The following is a 27,077-nucleotide window of genomic DNA, read 5'->3' as shown; positions in this document are numbered from 1 at the left end:
AACTCTGTTGTGTTAGTCCCTGGCCCTTGTTGAAGGGTGGGAGAGTCTGACCTGGTGAAGGTGCAAGATGCTTTTTCCCATATGCTCTTGTTCCTTTCTCACTGCAACTATAGTTTAGAGCTTTTATTTAAACTCATATCACAGAGGGCTTGACTTTGGCCATTGGTTAAGTCCCCTCTGGAGCTGGCTGTCACTGGGTCTATCTGATGAGATGGCAGCTTATGGTCCTCACCAGAAGCCACCCCTGAAGCCTCCCCAGTAACAAAACCTTGGTAAGAATGAACTAGGTGAGTTTGAGAAACTTGGAAACACCTGAGGAGGTAGTGGAGATGGACATCCACCTGAAATGCAGTTTTTCCTCCTACGGTCCAGGTTGGTAGACAGACAAGGTGAGGGAGGCATGGGAGCTGCATGAAGTTCTATTTCTACCTGCAGCTGACAAACACAAGCTTGTGCAGATCACCACAAGGTGGCCACGACTGTCTGTGGGTTTTATACAGTGCGTATACACAGGCAGGCTCTGTGAATGCCTTGTGTTTGTACCTCTCTGACAGTGCTGGGGTGATGGTTGTACCTTGAGGGAATGGGCTAGAACAGAATGGCATGGGGAAAGGTGGGCTCCTACTATCTGGTGGCACTATCTGCCTGGCTTACAGGAATTGAAGTGTCTGTTAATCCTGCTGATAAGGGTGCAGCTGTAGCACCACTCTGCAGGGTTGCTCCAAAGGAGGCTGAGCCCACAATGAGCTAGTGATGATGGGTTGAGGATAGGGACAGGAGACTTCTCCCTACACTGTAGGTAACGGCCAGCAGCAAGCTAACCTGTCTGGAGCAGATGGTGGAGGTGAACAATTAAAGTAAGGGGTCAGGGTCATAGGAGCAAGATAAAAGCAAAGGATCGGAGGTATGGCTTGCTTGCTCCAGCACAGGCAGAGGTGGTGGCAGATTTAAGGTTGGATTTGATCCAGCTGGGGAATAGATCTCACCTCATAGAAATGGATGCTGTGGCTGGGCCATGGTGTGTCATGACTCCTCCTGTGGGCACTGACCCTGGGAGGACCATGAGAGAAACTCATGAGGCAGCAATGGATTCCAGGGATAGCTCCCTGGTTTCAACAACCCACGGCCCTTTGCAACAATTCCCAGTGCTTCCAGAGGCCATCTTTGGTGTGGCAGGCCATGGTGAACTCCTCAAGGAGGTACCCATTATGTCCTGAGCTCAAACAAGTTATTGCCACCAGACCCAGCTTGATGTTGCTTAGGAACAGGACATAAAAGTTACGTATTAGCCTGGTACAACTCTAGAGACTGCTTCATTTTGCACAGGCAAGCATAAGGTGTTAAGCATTTAAACCATGACTCCAGAAATGACTCCAGAAATAACTATATGTATCAATGAAGAGCTACTTGGCCAACAAATTATTAAACCTGCAGCTGTTTACATTTAAGATAAAATAAACTCTTCCTCTTGCTCTCAAATATTACATCCTCAATTAACTGGGATAATAGAGTCTCAAATTCCACTACAACCCTACTTGCAAACTGTAACTTATAGTGGCACAAACATGACCATGTGGACTGGAGAAAAGCAGCAGAAAAAGACCAGAGAGTATCAAATACCCCCAGCTGCAAAGTAATGGGAAAATGACCACTGCACCCTGGTAAGAGCTGACACCCTTTTCCACCTTTGCAGATACACACAGTGGAGAACTGCTGAACTGACCTAGCCCCAGGCAAGCCCTTGGAACACCTTCTGACAGCCAGTGGCACCACTGGAGCTCACCCCTTCCCAGCAAGCCTTTAAGATCAGCTGCAGAGTGATAATGTTAGAAGAGGGGGTGCCTGGCAGAGTGCTGTTCACAGGCCTGTGCAACTGTCAGAGGACAGGTTGGACTGCCTGCAAGGTACTACCTGTGCTCTGCCCCTAAAAACACACTGAGCTATGTACTGGCAGAAAAGCCAATCCCAGCAACACACTGCTGTGTCTTTGTGCTAGGCTGGACCTTGGCACCTTGTTGACTTCATTACCATGGCTGTACTCATAGGATTAGCTTGCTTCACTAGAAGAGTGAAACAGAAAGACCTTCATCCTGACTTGTGCCACTGCTACAAGGAAAAAACCCAAAATTTTTAATATTTCCATTTTGCTTTCAACATGTGGAAAAATCCAGGTATTATTCCACAAACCTAGAACTTTGAGGACAATAAGGCTTACAGTAAGAAACTACTGCAAGACCTCCAAATAGTGCCAGACAGTGAGGGATAACTGTCATTATAATTGTCATTATTCATGTGGTGGCAGTGTTCCAGACGTGTAACAGAAAACTTGGATTTTCAGGAGGATACAGCTATATTCCCCAGAGAAGTTCAGAGGCTCAGAGGTGTGTGGTGTTGGTTTTACATAGAAAAATTATATTTTTATGGTTAAACAGCCTTGCAAAATCAACTGCTATTTATGAAGCATAAAATCTGCACACAGCAAGGGGAATGTACAGATCAGTATTTTAGGAGGAAGCAGGCTGAGCCAGGATTGTTCTAACTGACAAATCTTTCTACAACTCCAACCAAGGGACAGGAACTCCATGTGGCTGTTCTTAGTCCATTTCCTAATCATCACTTTACTTGAAACAAGAGATCATTAATTCACTGGATTTAATTCAGTATTTTAGGAATTGCAAGCCCTCTGGCACAAGCTTGTGTTTGTCAGCTGCAGGTAGAAATAGAACTTCATGCAGCTCCCATGCCTCCCTCACCTTGTCTGTCTACCAACCTGGACCATAGGAGGAAAAACTGCATTTCAGGTGGATGTCCATCTCCACAACCTCCTCAGGTGTTTCCAAGTTTCTCAAACTCACCTAGTTCATTCTTACCAAAGTTTTGCCCTTGGAGAGCAAGAGGAAGAGTTTATTTTATCTTAAATGTAAACAGCTGCAGGCTTCATAATTTGTTGGCTAAATAGCTCTTCATTTATACATATAGTTATTTCTAGAGTCGTGGTTTAACTGCTTAACAGCTTATGCTTGCCTGTGCAAAATTCCTCAACAAAGAGATACCACACAACAGCACACCTCTAGTCAGTGCATCGGAAGCCTACTGACAAGAAGTTCCCTTTTTTGGTTTACCACTTTATGTGATGTGCAATGGTATTAGTCCACAGATCTTCCTCAGTGGTCAGTGTAAAACCACAGCACTGGAACTTACTCAAACTGTCAATTCATTCTCCTCAGAAAACACAATAAAGCTACCAGAACCTCTTACCCACTTGTGTCAAGGTTCATTATTTCCCCAGTGGCCAGCTGACCAGCATTTCAGGGTGTGTTTTGTTAAGTCCACTCAACAAGTATTGTCAATCTACATCTTAAGTAAGTGATCTCTTTTTGTTGACATACACAGCATCTAATCCCGGCACTGCAAAGATAATAAGACTGCTTGGGATCTCTCTTCACGGATCAGTAATGAAACCTTCAAACTAATGAAGAAGTCCTCCACAGTGACTGAAAATGGATCACCATCATCTTCAATGCCTCTATGTATCCCATAGTAAGAGGCCATTGTTCTTTTTCAGAACATCTAAGATATCTACAGTTGCTAATCTCTGTATCTCCTTTGTTTGGCACACTGTGTGTGCTGAACACCAATTTAACACAGTAGGGCCATCATATCCATCTCACCTTCCAGGAGAGCCAAGGTAAACACTATGGCAAGGTCAGCTCCAAGCTTGGACACCAATGACAAGTTTCTCAAGAAAATTAGTAATCTATCCATATCATCTGCATTGAGATCTGCTGGGATGAACAAGTCCTTGTAATATTTTAGCTCTTCTGTGTTAACCATAAAGAAGTGAAAGAGAGAATATTCCACAAATAGAACTATAACATAAGCAAAGTATACATTAAGGTATTTATTTTTCCTTTCCATATTCTCAGAATAACTGAGATAGCTACACTGTTTAATGAAAAAAATTTTTAAAAAGCCAGCTAGAGGTGAAGCTGGAATCCCCAAGTGTTGTTAGCTTAGCTTGCTCTCCGCTCCTTGATATGGGTTAAAAAAAATCCCCCTTGCAAAGTTCTGGGCCAAATCACTGGGTAAAAATTCAATGTGCCATCAGTTAGCAAAGCTTTTCTAATTGATTTTCCTTTCTACAAGCCTGCTCATAGGAAAGTTCAAGCTATTATCAAATCTGTTACAGGTCTGATTTTCAGCAATTTTAAGGCACTTTGTTTTGTGTAGCTCTGGGAAGCAAGTCTCAATTTCTTCACAAGCAAAGCAACTGGAATATACTTAGACTTATTAGTCAAATTATTAACAGAAGTTACCATCAACAAACATCTAGCAAAATGATTGAAACAAACTGATCACATGATTTGACAAGTGAATTAAAAGCATTTGACAGAATCACATTCTGCTGCGCCAGTCTCCCAGGAATATCTGATCTTCACACTTTTACAACAGCTTTTCCAAGATTTTCTCCTTTTAGCATTCTTATAAAAGCCATTGGCATGTTCTCAAATCCTTCAGTGACTTGTTCGTGGCACTTCACCTTCCCCTGTCAAAAGTAAGAAAGAAAATTGCTGAATTTTCATCCACCAAAACAGAATAAACTGCAGCAATATTTTCTCCAGCATATATATTTAATTTGAAACATGCAAGCTGGCATGCACAGGATAACTGCAAAACCAGGTGGGCTCTTGTGAAGATCTCCTTTTGTTGTAAAACCTTTTACCTGGAGTCATAACAGGAAGTAAAAGTCACTGCTGTAAAAATGTACCAGGACAGATTTATTGCTACTTGGTCCCCAAACAATTGACTGGTAGGGGATCTTTTACCCAAAATCAGGCCTGTCTCTACCCATACAGAAGTATGGAATTGCAAATCCAATGATCAAAACCTGACCCACCCCAAAACCTCATGTTTGTAAAAGCTAGAGCCTCTTAGCCTTTACTGGTCACACTCACAAACTTCTCACAGCCATGAACTCGGTTACTAACTCAGCCTCCACCTAGAAAAATAAAATACAAGAAATTCCCTATTAAATCCCTTTAAAGCCCAGCTCCTAATACTATAAATTCATTCTTGCCCGTAACTTCAGCACAATACTACAATGGAAACCCTGGCCCATACTACAAATATCAGATAAGTATTTTTGCATTATTCTGGAAGCATGCTTCTTCAAAGCCTACATGTATTTTGGATTATATCTGAGTCTACAAGCTGATATCACACATCTCAACAAAACAGAAGGGACCAGGCATATCTACTATTTGTGTCCCAAAGAGTCTCAAGGATCAAGGCAGGGAGAAGGAAAGCATCATGCTGTGACCTCACCTAAACAGCTATGACAAGACACCTCTTGCAGAGATGGACTCTGCAGTGTGAGTACACCTTACAAACAGCTGCCCCTTCCTTCCTTACCTCCATGACCCACTTCAGCAGGGCCTGCAGACCTTCCTCCCGGCGGTTGTTCCATCGGGACACCAGAAACCCTTCCATTTGAAGCTCTTTGAAAATCATGGGAAGCTGCACATAAGGGCCTGCAAGAGAAAAGAACCAGCAAGCCACCTGCAATATCAGTTTCATTCAGAATAAGTCCCGATGCATAAAGTGAGCTTTTAGCCAGTAAAGACCACTGAATCACTTCCTTTCAGCCAGAAGCAACAGATATATTTTCCAAAGAGAATTTCCAGCACAAAAGACTGAAGATTCATGGACAGTCACTTAGGGAGAAAAAGGCCTGATCCCTAAAGCTGTGGAGCTAAACAATTCTGAAAACAGAATTTATTTCATTCAGAAATAAAGTGCCTCAGCTTCACCTGAGAGACTTAAGCTGAATCTCAAAAATACTGTTTTAACAGCTTGTTTGATAGCCTGACAGGCTCTCATGCTCTCTCTAACTCTCAGGATCTGAGTTATAAACTCTAGAAAAACAGTTTCCTCAGTCACAAAAATGTCTGATAGCCTCCTCATTACCAAAAGCCTGTTCCATTTTTTTAAAGTGATCTGACAGTCCAAAGCCAGTCAGCTACCAAAGAGAATAGTCCTTCAATTTATTTTGGAAGGCAAATCTGGCAAATTTAATGCTATTGAAAACGAATATTCATTCAGCCACATTTCTCAGCAGTTTTATTAGTAGCTGAAACCTTACTGGAAAAAAAACCAACCCAGAAAGCTTAAGCTGCATCAGCTAAAAACCGGAAGGAAAACCATTATCTCATCTTAAAGTACATACTGCTGTATAAATGGCATCATGACACCACACTTGCTGATCTATATCTGCATAGGGCCATGTGGAGTCCTGTTTTAAGTATCTTAGCCACTCCTTCATTCCTAATCAGCTGATGTTCACCAGTGTGTGCAAAGGTGGATGAGCGCATGTACACACAAGGAGCATGGTCCCAGTGTCCCACATATCCCACAGCAGTAGTTAGTTACCCAAATGTATACACATATATACACTTAAATGGCACAGGGAAGTAAACAGTAGACTGTTGTTATGTATTTCTGCCATCACCAAAGACAAAATCATTTTAGATACAATAAAGACCCTCACCTTTCTGAGGCACAGAGTCATTGTACTGAGAGATGGCACCACAGACTGCAATCCTTCCATATTTCTTCATGTGGTTGATAGCAACACTGGCAAATTCTCCACCCACCTACAAGAACCAGAGCATGTGCAGCATTAGAGACAATTCAGTGTTTAGCATTGGCTGCCAAAATCTGCCAACATTGCATTGTTGCACCAACAGGTTCAATCGGGAAGCAACTTCCACTACCCCAAAGACTTGGTGGCTGCAGAAACCCTTGGATTTACACAGACCTATGAGGACTCAATCTCACTCTTCTAAAAATTAGTTATGAATGTATGGAATTAGTTTTAATTCCAAATCTGCTTCATGATGCTTGGTTTGGAAGCATCAGGCAGGACTAGCACATAGATCCCTCCTCCTAAGGGTGCTAAGAAGCACCAACTCTGCTTTCCCCACACACCAGTATGCAATTTTACATCTTTATATCATGTTGATGCAAACTTTTTACTTTATGGTTCTCATCTCCAAAATAGGGATGTGCTGTGAAAAGAAACTTTTAATAGTGAAAAGCTGTGAGAAAATATACTGCTGTGAGGAGCTCTGCACAAAGTTAGAAGTGAGAATGAAGGGAATGGACAAGACCATAAAACCTATTTAAGACCTTAGCTCCTGCTACAGAGACAAGCACTTTGCCCTGACACCAAACATTCCTTTGAATTGCCAGAGAAAGGCTAAACACCACGGGCCCTCATCCCTGGATTGGCAGAAGCATTTCTAAAAAACATGCTAAAGAGGTGATGATGGTTTCTTTCAAACCAGGCAGCTAGCCAGTATATCAGCTAATACCCCTGTGGCCAGATATTATATTTTTTTATTAGGTATGATACATATGTTAACTGTAGTAGGAAATCAAAAGAGACAGGGGTAGTTCTTTATCTTGAAAGTGAACTGACACAACTTAACTGCATCCATACTGTTAAATTTTCTTAGCCTTCAAAACAAGATGTTCACATTCAAACACTTATCAAGAACAGCACATTGTTCCCATTAATTCCAGCTATATTTGGAAGAGGTCAGAAACTTTCTGAGGGCTGCTCCAGTAGATTTGCAAGTGGGTCTTGCTACTGTTTTGTTTCAGGTACCAAGGCAGCCCCCATGACCACATAATGTGGAGCCATCCATACTCACTCCCCTTTCAGCAACAGCAGAAAACTGCCTGTGGTCGAAGGTGGGGCCAGGAATGGACTGGATCAGTTTCATGTTACTGTGACTGTCACTTCCCAAAATGTGCCACACTTTTCAGAGTGAAGTAAAACCTCTCTCTCCATTTACAAACACTGTCAACAATCCAGCTTTGCCTTTTCGGTTTTGTTCTTTCTGTTAAGTCAGAAAGTCTGCTTAAGTCAGCTGCAGAAATACGTGTGGGAAGAGAACAGAAAAGCAGTAAGCTCCTACAGACACCATTGCTTGATTAAATGGATCTCCACATTGAAATCCTAGTGTAGACTTCAATTAGATGATTACAATATTGAGTTCCTGCTACAGTTTAAAGAAAATGACAGATGCTTAAGGAAAGGCCTTCTCTCTGAACTTACATTGTCAAAGAAACAGTCATAGCCATCAGGAGAGGCTTTATGCAGTGCTTCATCCAGAGATTTAACACTCTTGTAATTAAAGGCTTCATCAAAGCCTATTTTTTTCAGATAGGCAACCTTGTCATCTGAGCCAGCGCAGCCAACCACTTTGCAACCCTGCAAGGAAAGGAGAAAAACATTTATAAACATCCCCTGACAACAGAGGCTGACACTCAGAGTGTGCTAGTTGAAGGGCTCACCCTTTAAGTAAGGCTGTTATCAGTATATGAGCTCCTGAAACATCCAGCTAGATTTGCTATGTACTCAGGAGCTTTTCCATCTCAAGACCCTAGTGTAGGCATGCCTTCAGGAATGCTTGTCCCATGATCATTCATGGCCCTGTTGCCCTGTTTAACACTTATATCTTCTCAGCAGCAAGTATGAGCAGTTCAAGCCACTCACCCCAATTTTAGCGAGCTGCCCCACCACAGAGCCCACAGCACCAGCTGCAGCATTAACCAGGACTGTCTCTCCTGGCTTCATCTTGCAGACTTCCAGCAGACCAAAATATGCAGTGAGGCTGCAAAGAATATGAAATAATGTTCAGTGAGGAATAAAAGATGATAGACACACAGACATGACTTGATCACACGGATCAAAAATATTGTCACTACCAGTACAAGATTAAGTTTTCCTACATTGCAAAATACAAAACTTAATCCAACCTTCTTAATTTGCCTTTTTCACAGCCATCCCAGAAAAAACCCCACAGATACACTGCTGGGAAAGAGATTGAGGCAGAAATCTCTCTAAGGTGAAAACAGATTTCGTTGTGCTCATTAGTCAGAAGGAAAAGCACAGATAACTCTGTGACAGTTCAGTTACATACTGGAAGAGATAGGAAATCCAACATAGACAGAGGTCAGTTGCCAATTGGTATCTACTAGATTAAATTATACTCCTCACAAATCAAAGCAGGCAGAAAAAGGTAAAAAGCTTGCTAATGGGCTCACTGCTCCAGAGGACTACTGTGCTATGGCTACTGGGTGAAACACAGAATCATTAAGGTTGGAAAAGACCTCCAAGATCACTGAGTCCAACCTTTGACCAATTACCACCTTGTCAACTAAACCTTAGCTCTAAGCGCCACATCCAGTTGTTTCTTGAGCACCTTCAGGGACAGTGAATCCACCACTTCCCTGGACAGTCTGTTCCAATGCTTGACAATCTCTTATGTGAAGAAATTCTTCCTGATGTCCAACCTGAACATCCCCTAATGCAGCTTAAGGCCATTTCCTGTTGTCCTGTCACTTGTTACCTGCAAGAAGAGACTCACCCCCATTTGGCTACAACCTCATTCAGGTAGTTGTAGAGAAGAGTAAGGTCTCCTTGAGCCTGTTTTTATCCATGCTCAACAAGTCTAGCTCCTTTAGCTGCTTCTCATCAGCTCTGTCACCCTTCTCTGGATATGCTCCAGCAACTCAAAGTCTTTCTTGTAGTGAGGGGCCCAAAACTGGAAACTGTACTCCAGGTCTCACCAGTGCATTAGTAATCTGTAGGAACTACTAAAGTAGCTCATCGACTGGCCCAGAATCCCACAGAAGTCTTCTAATTTCTAAATTCAAGCTCAGAGCTTCCCACATGGTCTCAACTGAAAGAGCTAAGTGAATTCCTCTATAAGACATCTAGAAAAAACATGCATCTTGAGTGATCTTAAAATGAAATCTGAGAAGCTGTCCACCACACACAATTTTACAATAATTTTGAAAGCCTTCCAGATCATTAGGAAGTCAATGCCAAAATCCTGATCTCCCATAAAAATTACAGAGAATGAAGTAAGGAATGCAAGCAGATGACTGACAGATTCCAATAGTATATACAGATTCCAAAGCACAGCACTTTTGTCTGCTGCAGTACAATTTAAAGAACATCTATTTTGCTGCATGACACAGCATCTGTCTTTTGCATTTTGGGGTTGATTCTGGAAATACAGTGAGAGCTACAGAGCCCACTCAGTAAAAGCAGACTAGTCCAGGTGCCAGTGAAATTTGAAACTTTCCACTGAGTTTAACACAGACTGAACTAGATTCTTTCCAGCTTTTCCTGGATCCTCTTTCCAATCTATTACAGCTCCTCAAGGAGAGGGACAATAATCTCCAAAGCAAATCTCCTCTGATGTTGAGGATGGGATAAACTTCATGCCCTATACAGGCCCAGAGCATCCAGAAGCATGCCTTTTTTAGCAGCATGAATAGGCAGTATGCTGGTAGAACAAGACAAAGGTCAATACAAAAAGGAAGAAACCTCCTGCACACCAAAATCCAGGGGATAGTTGCCTTTTCATCTCCAAACTTACCCTGGCATGCCAATTGTTCCAAGAGCTAGAGATTTGGGGAGTGATTCCGGCCAACTGGAAGGAAGAAGTTGTAGGTCTTTCCCATCAGAGATAAAATGAGTTCTCCAGCCACTGCCAGCCACGACAAAGGCCCCCACTGTGAAAGCAGGATTTTTGCTTTCTACTACCCTGTTTAAAAAGTAAAATAAAATAAAAAAAACAAACCACAAAAAAAAACAAAACCAAAACCACATCCTGTTAGAAACAAATCAATACTGGCTCTTCCATTCTTCCTGTGATTCAGAAAAGAAATATTTCACATAATGATTTTTAATCCATACCTGCTGATGCTGTAGGTGTCAAGTGTTTTTCCTGAAATGTCTACAAGCTCTTATCATGAGGGAAATACTGACAAGATTATTTTAGATTTAGCCCTGCCCACGATAAACCAAATTTTCACACACAAGTGCCAACTGTTTCTTTGACTAGCACCAGTTTGGTTTGAGATCAGACCAGGCTTCTGTGAGTTAGAATGCAGGAAAGAGGATGCTGGGATAAAGCATGGAACAGCAAGGAGTTGCTGACAGGCTGTCTGTTCTCAGACAACCTGCACCTCATTTAAAATTTGAAGATCCTGAAGATGGAACCTCTTGGGGTAATGAAACCAGATAAAAAGCAATATCTAAAATCAGGGAGATATCTATATTAGCATCTCTGTGTCAAATGAAAATTCCACTTTCTTAGCTCAACAAGAAAACTGTGTTGGAAAGGGGTAGATAAGCAGCTTAGAATTATTAGAAGCAGTTGACCTTCTGTTCATCAGCCTTGGTTGTTAATTTATCCCAGCCCTCAATGTTACTGCAGAGAAATGCAAGAGTCAAAGGCCACAGATGTTCCTTGGCAGCAACTTACAGGCAGCACAGCAGGAACAAACCGACAGAGGGAAACATCTGCAGCTACATTACCACAAGCTTGGGAAAAGGATGGATTTAAGGTTAAATAACCCTTTGGCTCAAGCTGTGATGCAGAGATATTTTCAGCTGGAGTAGATAGCATGCATGGTTGCAGACATGCAGCTACTAGCACATCAGGTTTTAAAATGTGAAGGTCAAAATGCGCCATGTACAATGATTGGTCCTTTATGCTTGTAAAAATTGCCTTTGAAGACATTATCACCAGAAACAACATACAGATTTTATCACAGGTATATATATGCTCTCCAGAAAGGCAAAAGAGATTCTTAGAGGAAAAACACATTCCAACCACTCAGTGGTAAGAACATCAGTAGCAGAAGTATGCAGACCCAAGTCAAGGAGGGGTAACATAGGCTGCAGATGTCTGGAGTGTCAGCACACTCCTGTTCTGATCTGCCATGCACACTGATAACAGGAACTGAAGGTCTTACCTGGCAACCTGCGTGCCTATCATTATGTCACCCTCCTTCATGTCCCTTCGACTGTAAGGTCTGCAACACAGGCAAACACAGCTTACTGTGTGAAACTTTAGTAACGTTCCAGACACACTAGGAAGTAGTAGCAGCTGTTTGACCCAGAAAGAGAGTATCTGTTGTTAACAGGTATCAATTAGCTTGCCATTGTAACAGCATGACCGGATGCTTTTCAGAGCCAGCTACTTGGGCATCCTGGGCAGGAGTGCTGGCGGGATGATAGTAATAATCTTCACAGCATGGTCCATCTGTACAAGAAGCCTGAGACCCAGAGAACTATCTCTGAATTTAGTGTCCACGATGCCTCTTCCAACGACCCAGTCTCCCTGTGCTTCAACTACCCCCTATTGGGTATATCAGCAATGTCCAACTTAAAATGCGTGTGCTTAAGTACAAGTTTGCTAAATTAAATTAAGCAGGAACTTCTATGAGGCTGCAGTCTCATTTGAGTACATTGCATTCCAGTTGAAGACATGACAAGGAACAACAGCTGATTCTAAGAAAAGTCTACGGCAGCAGAAATGTTACCCCAAGTCTAGTTAAATCTGGCACAGCTCCATATAGTGAGTCTTGTAATTCACATACATTTTTGAAAAAGCAAACAAAGACATTGGGACACTGATAACAGCAGTGGGTGCTGCCCACTGCTGTTTTGAGGTTTAAATTGCAATTCAAATGAGGCGCTTTAGCCAGAAATTCAGAAAAGACAAAAAGGTATATACCTCATGTAAGGATCAACACTGAGGAACACTGATTCAAGCAGCAACTCTGCAATGAAAGACAAAGCAAATTCCTGAATATTATCAGTGCAGTAGAGCATAGTTTCCCAGCCAATCTTCCAACTAAATTGATATGAACTCTGGACTGCTCAAAATCCCCCTTATCCCTTCTTTGTTTAGGAAAAACCTACCAGAAACAACTACGACATTCTTTAGTTTTGGGTTATTGGTATGCTGCTGAAAAAGAAAATTTCCCCAGTGTAGCTTTAGCTAACTATCTTATTTTCAATCTTGCAATTTTGCATGTATCTCCTCTCTCTACAGAAGAGTGAAGCAGCCAGAATTCCTAAACAAAATTCTCATTTAATTTCAATATATATAAAATGTCATCCCATGATTCAGCCAGAAGAGGGTGGCACAGGTCAAACACAAACTAATTGTCTGCCTTAAAGAGAAAGCATTAGTTTCTCTTTTCTAAATAGCCTAATCCACTTTACTGTCTCTAACAACACTAGTTCTTGGGAAAGACGTTGTTAAACATGTTTTAAACTTCTAATTTACACAGCACTTTTAGCGATTCATCTCCACCTGCTAATATTTTTCATTGCCTGTGCTGCAGGGGTCTAGCTGGAAATGTACTCAGATGTTAAGTACCTTCCCATTACTCGAGAGTGAGCAGAAAAGCCATGTAACATAACATAGCCTTTAAAAGTGTCACTGTAGTGTGAACTTATGCCTCTTTTTGCTTTAGGGATTAAAATATGAAGGAAAAAGTACTCCATGTTCTTAAATACCCACACATATGAAATTTTTAAGTGTATCTGTAAATGTAAGAAGAAATCCATTTTCAAATATTTCAGTTGTAAACATAATTGGTACTTTAATATCCTTCTGGACAATTCCTTCTACACACCTTTTAAAGTGTGGCAAATTTTATAACTGACAAATGGTGGGATGAGTCTCAAAAAAATATAGTACAAATGTCCATATGAAACCAAAAATCAAAGTTTGTTCTTTTACCAACAGCTCTTGCTATTGATATGATGGTAAGTTATCATATTCCTTAATCTCCTCCAAACAGAGAAACACAGGAATAAAAACTGTCTTTTTTTTTTCTATTTATATTCAACATCTCTTCTTGTAGGAACAGAGGAAATAAGATAAGGAATAACAACAAAAAAAAAAAAGATTTTGAATGCGGGCAGAAATCTTTCCATCTTTCTTCTTGAAATAAAAGATCAACCTTCACTGACTCCAGCCCCGAGGTCTTTCAGCTGCAGGCTCATTCCCAGTGTAGTCACTCTGCCCTCCCCTAACACTATCCTCAATATTTTCTCCATCAGCATGAAAACCTCCACTGAAAACCAACTCCTATAGGGTATCATGTTCTCTATCTTTTTCCAAAGGATTTTGAAAATTAAAGTAGATAAAAACATTTTACTAGTAAAACATGTTAGGAACTTAATGCAGTTACTTCACTGGTTCTGAGTCACAGTCCACATCTCTCTCTCTGCATTAAACAAATTGTCTTCTTGTGTTTGTTGGTTTTGAGGCCACATCACTTCTTCATGGTGATTTTCTCCATTTGCAAAAACATTCCAACAATGCTGCCTTTGTCATCAGGCAGCAAGTGTGATCAGGCAGCAGAAAATGTGAAAGGTAGGCCCAGTTGCTGTGTGATGGACTTAGAATTCAATCATTGTTCCTAAGGGACTTATCAGAAGGCAAGGTGTCTTTGAAACCACCAACCCCATCAGTATACTTCCTCATCAATTGTCCCTCTCCCTTAAGGTGCATGGCTTGTGACAAGCCAGCATTTTTTGAAATTGAAATATTTTGAAATAACCTCCAGAAAAATTAGTAATAACAAGTAGCACTCTGCTCACCTCCATCCTTTAGATTTGGTAGCTCTATCTTTTTCAGGTCGAAGTCACTGGTTTTGGGAAAACCATCAAAATGCTTCTTCAGAGCCCATGCCTTGGCAATCACCATCCTGTGTACAAACAAAGACAAAGCACACCTGTCAAAGCAATGCCCAACAGTGCTGGGCTGCTCATGGGGCTGGTTTATATTTCATCAGGCAAAACACCTATCTCAATAATGTACTATCACACAAGAAAGCCTCTGCTTGTATCTGTGGTAATATCACCAGATTAAGAAAATATCAGAAAAGTCTCCTTATTGCATTAGCAACCCAGATCTTCCTCTGACCTGTCAGACCTCTCTGCAAGGGAGACTTCTGGAAGCAAGTCATCATGTGGGAAGTCATTCCAGCAAAATGTACAACTCCCACCCTAAAGATACTAGAGAAGGAAACTCTACTAGTTCTAGGATGAAAAAAATCCCTTTAGAAAACAAAACTAAAAACTCATGTCTATTGCCCCTGGTTACCCATTATCCTAAACTTTTACAAGCTTGAACCAAAGTGCAAATGAGAAAAACAAAGGTAAGTAAGAACTCTTTCTGTGACATTCATCATATTGAAAGAAAATGCTTCTCCAACTGCAAAGCTTAGAGCTTGGAATTGGAAGCACATTGCTACCAGTATTTTCCATGCAAGACAGAAACAAACAAATTACTTGCATTAATTCTAACCTCACATGTCCTCTTCCCTTCTTACACCCATGTGAATCAATAAGAACAAAGAAAGAGAAGCTTATACTTTGAGCAAGCAGGTGAAAACTGGGTCTTCTGCTGACAAGTCAATAACCTTCTGCATCCGCTCAGTCACAGGCTGGACTCCTTCAGTCACACAGACTTATAAAGGGTGTAAATGCCTACTGTACCGCCCTCAGTACACTTCCCTAGAAGTAAACATACCATAAGGCACACCCACTGTGATTCACTTTCTTCCCATTAAGATTTGAGATCAACCCTTCAAACCACCCCCCCAGTTCAGTGCCCAGTCAGCTGCAGAGGTACGTTTTCAAGAACACAAAGCTAAATGCATAAAACCCGCGGTTCTAGAACTCACAAAATACTGCAGTCAGGAGACAAGACTATTACCACAGGAGTTTCTTCAAATTACATTTTTCCCATCCAGCCCTGAAACTCTAAAGAGTTCTACCTCTGTGCAGAAATACCTAATTAAAAATGAATGTCCATTTCATTGCTCAATTCATACCTTAACACAGCAAATCCGTTTGCCACTCATGGTGTGTGCCCTGACATGTTCCCTGTTCTCAGCACAAGGAGAGTTTGCATGGCTAAGCCTCTATCTATGAGCCACCTTAAGAAACAATAGCAAATTTTGGCATTTTGCCCCAACTATGTTGCAATGAAGTAGGTAGCAAGGGAGAAAACTCTGTGCAGGGGATTGTCTTTTGTTCTTTTTGTCAAAACTCACAAGTACAATATTGTAATATGTATTATGAGATAATTTGTGCTTATATGAGATATATATGAAATAAAGTTGTAAATAAAATTGTGCATGTAAAAAAATTCCAAAAAGCCTAAGACCACGGACAGTCAGGGGCAGATTGCCACACAGAAATTGCAAAACTCCAGATGGCAGCAAAGAAAGAAAGCCTAATTAGCAATTGAAAGAACATTGCCATTGCCTGTGCAGAGATAAGCCTTTCCCAAGACTATCCCAGAACACCCAAGAGCTATGAACACTTGATAAGTATCTTCAATCAAGACTGCCAGAGTCCAAGAACATACATCTGAATACCAAGTTCTCCATCAACATTCATTGCTTCCCAGAAACGGCATTGTCCAGCCCTGCACAGAGAAAGGAGACTTCATGCATATGCAGAATAACGAAAAGAACAGAAGAACCTCTGCCTCAGGCGGAAAAAACTGTTTAAAGCCAGCCCTGACAGAAACAGCATTTGTGAGCAGAGGGGGTCCGATGCCATGGAAGTCAGACCGAAGTTCACCCGGCACCGATCCTGGGCTTGACACTGTCCTTTTGATTGTGGCTATTGAAGACTGCATTTTCAGTCATGAAAATAAAATCTTTCATTATTATTATTATAAATTTAGCTTTATCAATTTTTACCTATAACAATATGAATGATGAAAACTCTAAAGAAACCAATATATAGCGACCTGTTCAACTACAAAACCGATGAAGACAGAAGTGCTAATTAGTACCAAGGATCTGAGAAAAAAAAAGCAAAACATGTTTAAAGATGCACATGCAAGTACCAGGGAGAACAGGGCAAGCTCTCCACTATTTAGATAAAAGAGTCTGCCACGAAATCCAGAAACTAACCAGCAGTCGACAACTTTCTGTGATGAAACAGAGATAATCCCTGTTCCACAATGACAAAGAAACAAAACACCAGTGAATGTTTCCTGCACCAGAAGTGTGTGCTGGGGAAATCACCTTTCACAAAATCAAGTATCAAAATTGGAGCATCCCACAACAGGTAAGTGGGCCAGCATTTTTATCTGCTGCTTTATGTATTTGCTTTGGTATCAACAGTGTTTGGCTGTAACAAAAAATACCATGATGCTGCAGCAACAACAAACCAAAGCGAGAAAACATGTTTACAGGAGCAAAAGTTGAGTTCAGAAAAACACAAAACTGATCCCACCCACTAGCTTACACTCACAGGCACTGAGAGGGATTTGTCCCACCTGTGTTCCCTGTATTCAGATAGTTACCCAAGTGCTCCAATCAGAAATGATCAGGGACAAAGGAATGGCTAGGCTGGCAGCCATTCACTGATGTGCCATTTGTACCCCCGGGGAGCCAACAGTGATTCAGAAATGCTTTGTCTTCCATCCTGTCACGTGTTTGTGAATCATCAATACTGAATCCTTGCTTTTTGTCTCTTTTGTCTGTATGCCTTCAAGGCACCAGCCCTGTTTTTTACTTTTCTACTATCCTATCTTAGTAGCTTGAGACTGTGATGGTGGTCACAGGGGTTTTCAGGTGAGGGAAGAGACAAGAATCTTGACTCCATGTTCAGAAGGCTTGATTTATTATTTTATGATATATATTACATTAAAACTATACTAAAAAGAATAGAACGAAAAGTTTCATCTCAGAAGGCTAGCTAAGCTAAGAATAGAATGGAATGAAAACCAAGGTCTGTGGCTCGGACAGAGAGAGAGAGCCAGCTCTGCCGTGACTGGTCACTAATTCCAAACATCCACACGAGACCAATCACGGATCCACCTGTTGCATTCCACAGCAGCAGATAACCATTGTTTACATTTTGTTTCTGAGGCCTCTCAGCTTCTCAGAAGGAAAAATCCTAAGGATTTTTAATGAAAAGACGTCTGCAACATGAGTCTTTCCGTCTGAGTACAGGACAATCTGCAAACCTATGTGCCATCAGTACTGGCGATTTCTGTCTCTCTTCTGTTGTTTCTTCAGGTGCTTCCACTCTTAGATCTCCTATTCACACAAATCCTCACCTTCCTATCAAACATCTCTACTTTTTGGAATACCTGGGTTTTTTTCTGCAGAGCAATGATTCTGCTTAGGAAATATATTGAAACACTAATTTCACTAAACCCTATTTTTTTTTATATTTAGGCCTAATTTTGGAAACAGGACAAATTTTCTGCCTACTATTTCTCTTTTTATTCTACTGAAATCACATCATTATAGCCACTTCAAGGCTAGGAGACTTTCCTGTAGGTCATAAAAAAACCCATAAACAAACCAAACAGAAAACAATACAGACACATGCTTGATTAATGGATCCACAAACTAATTTCAGGTTGACAAACCAAGATAGATATAAAATCATAAGAAGTGGTAAGGACTACATTGCTCAAGCAAGCATATAAAATAACTCCAAAGGATAAACACCAGTGATACAACACTCGTGGGTTCCAGCTAAATTTTACTAGACTAAGTATGTCATAGCCACAATATCAGTTCCAAGAACAGTAACCGGCTCTTGTAAACTGTAATACTACCTTGTTTTTGTTAGCAAAATTAATCCACAAAAGCCAGAGGTTTGTGTCTGGAATATGTGATGTAAAGTAATTCATGCTTGTGTGGAAAATGTATAAAGCAAAAATTGTAAAATAAATTATACATGTAACAAAAATCCAATGAGCTTCAGACAATGGACTGCCCAGAGACAGATTACCACAAAGAAGCTGCGAAACTCCTGGTGGCAGCAGGAAAGAATGCCTCCTCTGCAAGCAAAAGGACATGGCTGGTGTGGAGATGGGCTTCTCCTGGAACCACCTGGGAACACCCAAGGACGATCAGTACTTGATAAGTATCATCAGGGAACACCCAAGGACGATCAGTACTTGATAAGTATCATCAATCAAGATAACCGAAGTCGTCAAGACCATACATCTGAATACCCAACTTCTCCTGACATGATCAGGGCCTGCCACCTCCCAAGAAACAGCGATTGTCCAACACTGCACAGTGAAAAGAAACTTCACACGTATGCAGGGGGACAAAAGAAATTGGGGCACCTCTGCCTCAGGCAGGAAAAACTGTATAAAACAGCCCCAAGGGAGACAGCATTCGTGAACAGAGGCATATCCGAAGTGATAGAGTTCGGATCCAGGTTCACCCAGCGCCGATCCCCGGCTCGACACTGTCTCTTTGGCTGTGGCTATCGAGGACCGCATTTTTGGTCATGAAAATAAAATCTTTCGCTATCATTATTAATTTGGCTTTCTCGTTGTTCATAACATGTCCAAAAAGGAGACAGAGGAGTCCTTTCTAGCTTTATTTTATGCTATGGGGCATTCCCCTGGGATCTCTCTCAAATTTTTGGAGGACACAGACTTCTTTTTTTCCTAATTTCCGAGCTGCATTTTCCTTCTCTCTTTCCCCGTTGGCTGAGGTACTTGAGAGGTACAGACTCTCCGATACACCTGATCCCAAAGATTTCCTGAAGATTTCCCTCTAATGTATAACTCTGCCTTTTAATTTTTAATTCTTACAGAATTTAGGCATTTTTCTTCCCCATTGTTTCTTTCATCTCTTAATGTCTAATTTCGTTTATCAGCTAATCTAAAGTTTATTTGTAAAAGCAAATATCTTTTTCCATTCATCAATTAGTGGAATCCTTCCCATTGTTTCTTTTATCTTCCAGAGCTAGTTTTATCTACTAGAATACCCACAGCTTGTTTGTAAAACAAATCCGCTATTCCTCTAATTTTCAATGTCTGTAGGTTTGAATAACACATTTCTTTTGACAGTTAATTATATCTTAGTTAACCAGGAGTTTTGTGATTTTTAAAAAATTTTGTAATGAATTATATTTAATTAGTTAAAAAAAGTTTGACTGTGATTTTAGCTGGTTTTGATTTAGATCTGTGTTGGCTGAGTGTCAATAGAAAACCCTGAGAAATTACCTCACTGTAACTGCAGGAAGGAACTCCATGGACCCATACCACTTAGAGAACCTAATCAATAGTTGAAGAACAGAATTCAATAAAGACTTATTGAATGGCTATCAAATAACTAGAGATTAATTAAAAGTCATAGAACAAGAAAGATAAGGAGTCAAAGGTCTATACATCCCGGAAAACTTGATTAACACATTGCAGCTGCAGTAAGGGAGCCACTTCAGAGTTGAGTATACCCCAGAAAACTTAATCAATAGGAATTGTCTAACCAGGACAGTAAATTTAATAAAGGACTGTTTAGCTGGATAAAACCTGGGTTATCCATTAAACAGAGATTAAATGCTCTGAAAGTACTTAAAAGAAACAAAACACATATACCATGATGCAATAAATGCAGATGCAGATTTTTGGAGTATCTATAAAAAATCTTGGATGTTATAGTGTATATGAATGCCTGAAAATTGTTGTTTCTTTGAATATGTCTCTGCAAATAAATTGTCAACATGTTCCAAATTTTGACTCAAAACTGTTATTAGGAAGGTACCTCTACCAGCTTTTTGTTGGTAGATTTAAAACTCTTTGTTTCACTTCTGTGTGTTTTCTGTATAAAGTGTTTCACAGACCATTATAATCATTACAGTAAAGAGACTGCTATGATAACTTGAGAACAAACTTTCTCAAGTTAGAAAGAACTGAGCCCAGAGAGTGATAAGAAGACACCTTTAAAAATAAGGTGATGCATTTCTGCTTTTTTTTCTTACAAAAGAACCATCAAAGCTTTTGCTGAAATTGAAGTCCTAGACAGCATTTATTCTGATGTCCTTTAAACCCTCCTTGCCCTGTGGTCTAGCCCACCAAGTTATCAAATAATAAAGACTATCAAGGAAAGAAGTCATGGATTGGGAAGTCTTGCCTTTTTGCACTAACAATATACGTAATAAAGCAAGGACCCCACCTGTGTTCAGACACTGCAGTTGCTGCAAACAGCAGCAGAGAGAAAAGTGAAAGCAAAGCACCTTCACACAGGTAATCATAGCTTAGTCCACAACATCAGCATGAGTAAAGAGGTTCATAACTCAGGGGAAAATGGAAGAGAAGAAGGAAGAGGTGAAAACTGGAAGACCATAATACATACTAGCAACTAGAAAAGAAGAGGCAGACAAGTCTGAGAAAATTGAAATAGACTGAAGAGCTAATGGTGATACCCAAAATCAGGGAATCACCACATTAAAGCAGAAAAGCAGTAAAAGCTTTCAAGAAAGCATGAATCAAATCAGAAAAGTTTACCTTTCTTAAGTAACCTCAGCTGTTATTCCTGATTGGTGTAGTATAGTTTCCCAGCCTGGACTTGCCCAAATCTAACCTTGAGGACAAAATCCTTTCAGAAACCTGTCATGCATTCAATTCAAATTTTGGGTTAGCTTAACAGCTCATCTTCCTGACAGTCACAATTTGCAGATGTGATTGTGGTACTTCTCCTTTTATCTCCATTCTGAAGCAGTTGCACATTAGAAGGGTGTGATTTTTCTGAGGCTAAGTAAAGTGTATCTCAGACATAATTAGTTTGTAGATTGGTTCTGAGGAGAAATTTACCCATCACCACAACAGCAAAGTTTTTCTGGTAATCATCATCTTATCTATTTTCTTCCCCCAGATCTAATTTATTAATCTTCTGCAGCATTTCAAAACAAAGTGCCAGTCAGTAACCAGCATAAGCAACAAAAACCTTAAAAACAAAAAACCAAACAAAAAACAGAAAAGAACCAAGCAAACAAAAAAAAAACCCACCCAAACAAACAAACAAACAAAAAACAAACCACAAAAAAAAACCCCAAACAAACAAAAGAAACAAACCCACAAAAAGCCCCCCAAACTAACATAGAAGGATTTCTTGGCAGTAGATACTGCCAAGGGAGTAACAATCCAGAGGCTACCTCAGGACTTCCCATACACATACAAGGGTTACAAATTACCTGGGAGTGAATATGGCCTCAAATCCTATGTTCTTACAAGCTTTAGCAAAAGCTACCTGTTGTTGCCCTCTGGCTTAGTTCTTACAATTTTTCAATTGTATTTTTTTTCTCCTGTGGTAAGAACAAAGTCAAGGCAAACCACTCCCATGCTACTTTTGGCAGAGACCATACTGCAAATATCCACACAAGCATGACACTGCATTATGAAACAATAAAGCTGCAAATACACTTATGCAATACTATCAAATCTTGGAAGAAGGTCAAAGATTGAAGGCAACTGGTTTTCAGTCTGCTAAATGACTGTACCACCCTGCACTTTGTTATCAGGTTGCAATTCCAACAGAGGTTCAAAGGAGCAAGTTTACATGAGGAAGTGAAAAGGGAAGTCAACACCATCACAGAAACAGGTCAGCTGCATTCAGCCCTCAGAAACTGCACAAAAAGTAAGACCTTATCACTCTCTACAAATATCTGAAAGGAGGTTGTAGCCAGGTGGGAGGCAGTCTCCAAGTAATAAGTGAAAGGATGAGAGGAAATGAGCTCAGGCTGAGCCAAGGGAGATTTAATGTAGGTGCTATGAAAATATTCTTCACAGAAAGTGCTGTAAAGCATTGGGACATGCTGTCCAGGGAACTGGTGGGATCACCATACCTGGAAGTGTTCAAAAAACATGTATATCTGGCACTTGAGGACATGTCTATTACATGGACAAACCACATTCATTTACTGGTGACATGGTGGTGCTAGGTTGGACTTGAGGATCTTAAAGGTCTTTTTCCAACTTTAGCAGTTCTGTGGTTCTATAGGGCACAGCAGCTGATGTGGGCTGACAAAAAAAAGCTGAAGCTACTTAAAGGGCCAGCTGTGCTTTCCCAGTCACTGCATAGCACCCTAAACTTCTTTAAGGCACTTTTTTAACTTCTGCCTTACTTAAATGTTGATACAGGACAAACACATGCTGTAACATCAGTAAATGCAAAATTTCATCAGAAATTTTGCATTTGCTGATGCAAAAATATCCTATAGCCCAATTTCACTTCTTAGATTTGCTGTAGAAATATCCTATAGCCCAGTTTCACTTCTTAGATTTGCAGCAACAGGCCTGTCACTGCCCCACAGAGAGAAATGTTTAATCTGCTTGATTTTACAGCTGCCAAATAAAACTTTGAGTATTTAAAAGCATAGATTTCTACAAATGTTAAACACCCCCTTGCAGTGTACACGTCTTGCAGCATAGTGACTAAGTGAACTTGGAAGAGAAGTGACAAACTTCAAGCTGGTGCTTTCAAGCACCAGAGATCTCTCTGAAGCCCCCTCCTGGACTTCTGTACTATAACAAGGGTAGTTTCACCGTGGAACAAGTTCCTGCTTGCAACATGCACAACCAACTACCCCCACCAGAGGGAAACTCGCTGCTCAAGCCTGCTTAGCATGTATGTACATCTGACCTGTATCTCTTACCCATTATCTTGTAGTATTAAGGAGACTGATAAATGAAAAATTAAAGGGACATGAGAAAAAAAGAAGAGGGATGTCAATGAGAGGAAAGAAATTTTAAGAGTGGAAGCACAGATCAGATTGCACACAGACATGTGAAGCTGTATTACTTTGAAAGATAAAGATTTCACAATGTCTTTAGGCAACCTGTTCTAATATCTGACCTTGACATGGTTTGGCAGGAGGAAATCTCAGGACTCTCCACGTGCCATTGGAAAACACTGTTTAGCAACAACAGTTATCTCTTACTGTGCATTCCCCTCAGATGAGGGGGGTTCCATCCTCTTAACACTGTCCTGATAAGCAGCTAAAGATGGCAGCAGAAACAATAGCTTTTGTTTCTGGATACTGAAGAAAGCCATTTCTCTCTTGGTTTTCCTTCATTATCTTGGTGACTCTACACTGGATCTGTTCATGTGTATCAGGGACTTTCTTCTACTAAGGAACTGAGAACACTGGATGCAGCTGGATCCAAGTTCAGGGTAGTAGGGAAAGATTCTGCTCTTCCAGGTCATGATTGTCTAGGTCTTTCATAAGGATATCAAAAACTATGGCTAGTAATAGGCTGCCAACTGGACAATCCTCCAATTTAGGGACAAGTTTAGGTCACCAATTTGTCTCTGAGGTAGAGCTAGATGAACATTCACATTTACAGACCATAGGAAATATTTCTGTCAGAGCTCACACCCATGACCAGCGTTGATTTACAAGAGGCAAATCTGTTAGGTGTCACGTGTCACTGTAGGATGGCTCCTTTGTCATGACACTGGGACCCCAGGATGCCATTTTTCACAGATGCAATCCTACCACCAGGCCTTCATTTATAGTGGGAAACACTTTGCTACTCCAGTCTCCATGATGCTGTCCATCCATGCTAAGGGTATGGAAAGAGAGGTGGTTTGCCATTGAAGACTGAGGCAAAAAAGTTGTTGAGTACCTCAGCCTTCTCATCCGTTGCTACCCGTTTGCCAGCCTTGCATTTCCCACAGGGGTATGTGTGTGTATGCTTTCTTTGACCTCTCCTATCAAAGTAGCGTACCGGTACCGGTAGACACCCTTCTTGATATTCTTCACACTTCTTGTCAAGTTCAGCTCCAGATGCCCCCTGGCCTTCCTCAGCCCATTCCTACACAATCAAGACTCCCATTACTCTTTCCAGATACCTGTCCCCTGCTTCCACTGCCTCTGCATGTCCTTCTTGCCTTTTTGTTTGCCTCATCCATGCTGATTCCTTGCCTTCCTTACCCAATTTCTTGTGACTGGGGATCACTAGCTCTCATGCTCTATGGAAGGTGTCCTTAAGAATATGTCACCTCTTGTCCAAAAGGACAGTTTCATAGAGGATTCTAATGACTAGGTCCTTGAACAGCTGGAATTTTGCTTCTTGGAAGTTCAATAAATTTATTATAACAATAACAAAATCACTCCTAGATAGCCACCTGCTAAAAATATATTTTCCTTCCTCAAACCATGTGTTATATTCATTCCAAAGTGCTAACTGCATGTTACATAGCTACAACTGGACTTTATATTTCTTAAAATGAAGCACTCAAATTTAGGCCTTGTGAAAAATGCATGTATTTTATGATTGGCTTTTCTCAAATATTAAAATGAATATTATATGTGTTGTGTTAGAAAGTAATGCTGTATTAATTCTCTTAAGTAGTGTGTTCAACATAGTTTTAGGTTATAAAAAAATGTTAAAATAGAAACTATGCTATGTAGGATACTTTTTTTAAAGAAAAGACTCACAGGGAGATAGCAGCCATAGGACACCTAAATCTTTCAGAGAAAAAGAATTTATTGCCCTCTCGTCAGAAGAAACAAACTTCTTCCCACCTCGAAGGCACTGTTAGGATTCAGAGGAAGAAGCTGACGATAACCAGACAGAATCCTTTGTTTAAATGTAATTTATGCATCATGTATGAAGTGTATGAATATGCAACAGGCTATTGCTTTTAAGGGTTAATCCTTTGTTAACGGGTGTCCTTTTTTGGGCTCAGAAAAAGGTACCCGGACGTCTGTAACTCTTTGTATTTATTGTCTCATATTGTACTAATTCAGATTGTCCAAATTATTATTAGTCTAATTGTATTACTATTTTTATAACCATTTTATTACTATTAAACTTTTAAAATTTTAAAAACAAGTGATTGGCATTTTTCACAAGCCTTATGGCATCAAAGCTATTACAGATCTACTTAAGAACTTATTTCTTAATACTTAAGTAATTATTTTTCTTTCCCATATCTTATGTAAATAGGGAGCAAACCTGGCTGTCTTTATAGGATGAAGCTGCTCTCATCAGAATTGGTTCTGCTTTATTTCCATTTCCTTATTTCAGGCTGTGGTTAATCTGGATGGAAAAGGAGCAGCTGGAGCAGGTACAGTACTAGCTCTCCAGCTGCCAGCTCCATCAACCACCCATTAAGAATGACTTTGGCCATTTGAAGAACAACCAGGTGCCACCTTCAGTGTAGTTCAAGCAGCCACCTATAACAGGAACCTTCTTGCAGACAAGAAACACTCAAGCACCTTTGCCACAGGAGGGAGATTCAAAAATCATTTGGGAACACTTTCAGTTTGCCAAATAAAGAGCGGGTTGCATACTTACACAGTATCAATCTGATTCTTGTCCAAATTCAAAAGAATTTTTCCCAGAACGGGTTGCAGATGTAAGCAAGTGAACTGCAGATAAGGGACCATCAAGTACTTCTGGCTACAGTACTTCCAGCAGCAGTGCTGTCACACTAATGCCTTAAACAGCTGCATCCAATATAAATCCTGAAGCAAGCAAATACACTATATTTTTTTCCCTAATGTAATGTTAACCTGCAGTCTGAATTATTTCAAATTACTGAAATAACATCAAACTCAGCAGCCCAGAACATCAAGTTTTACAGCAGATCTCAGCAGTAACACTGTCAAGCTGACAGCTTGAGCCCTCCTGCAAAGTCCTGGTCTATTTACACAGCTCGACAAAAACAGGAATGAGTAAATGCATCCACCCGACTCTACTTTCCTGCTTTGACCAGTGCAGCAATAGGCAGCTACTGTTCTTCCAGGGACACGTACTCACACATTTTGAGCAAGTTCCCCTAATTCTGCTTGAATGGAAGCATGTATGTATAGATTACAGCAACAGATCTGAACAGGCATAAATGGCGCTTGGGTTTGGTTTTTTGGGTTTTTTTTGAGGGGGACAGAGTGGCAAAATAGGAATGCGTGTAGGAAGTATTGAGCAGCACTTCCTCCATTTTGATGTAATTTCAGGGAGGTACAAAGATACTTCCCGCCGCAGCCTGGAGCTACCGCTCAAGCTCCTCAGCCCCGCTAGAGAGCTCCCCAGGAATGCCCGAGTGCCTTCCCGTGCCCGCCCATCTCCCTCGGGGACCACAGGCCCCGGCCGCCCTCCCTCCCTGGGCTGGCTCCCGCCCCCCTCAGAGCCGCAGAAGCCCCTTCCCCGCCGTGCCTGCCGTAGCCTCCGGCCGCGCTCCGCCTGCGCCCGCTCCTCTCCCCGGAGGCGCCAGGCGCGGCCCTGCACCGCCCCTCTCCCGCCGGGGAGGGCAGGCCGGGCTGACGGCGCGGGGCGGCCGCCATCAGGCACCGCCCCTAACGGTTGCGGCTCTCGGCGCCAAAATTTGATCCTGGCGGGCATCGGGGAGCGGCTCCGGGCGCGGGCGAACGAGTGAGGCACTGGCATCGGGGAGCGGCTCCG

General features: G+C 41.1%; 1 protein-coding gene across 2 annotated transcripts; it reads right to left on the bottom strand.

Moving 5' to 3' along the window:
• Positions 1-3,886: 3,886 nt before the first annotated feature.
• On the bottom strand, positions 3,887-26,909 carry PTGR1 (prostaglandin reductase 1). Of its 2 annotated transcripts, none has more exons than XM_036404015.2 (10): positions 26,832-26,909; positions 14,489-14,595; positions 12,606-12,651; positions 11,842-11,901; positions 10,458-10,625; positions 8,564-8,681; positions 8,123-8,278; positions 6,548-6,653; positions 5,413-5,531; positions 3,887-4,546 (listed from the first exon to the last, which is right to left on the bottom strand). In XM_036404015.2, the coding sequence occupies exons 2-10, from the start codon at positions 14,592-14,594 to the stop codon at positions 4,436-4,438; spliced, it is 990 nt and encodes a 329-aa protein (XP_036259908.1). In that variant the 5' UTR covers position 14,595; positions 26,832-26,909; the 3' UTR covers positions 3,887-4,435. The 2 variants fall into 2 exon arrangements, with proteins under 2 accessions (XP_036259908.1, XP_036259909.1); XM_036404016.2 differs by lacking the exon at positions 26,832-26,909 and adding an exon at positions 15,265-15,387.
• Between the last annotated feature and the right edge of the window lie 168 nt (positions 26,910-27,077).

The sequence above is a fragment of the Molothrus ater genome, chromosome Z (genome assembly GCF_012460135.2).
Source record: "Molothrus ater isolate BHLD 08-10-18 breed brown headed cowbird chromosome Z, BPBGC_Mater_1.1, whole genome shotgun sequence".
Lineage (NCBI taxonomy): Eukaryota > Metazoa > Chordata > Aves > Passeriformes > Icteridae > Molothrus > Molothrus ater.
Note: the sequence above shows the minus strand (reverse complement) of the source record. Positions and strands in the feature narration are given on the sequence as shown.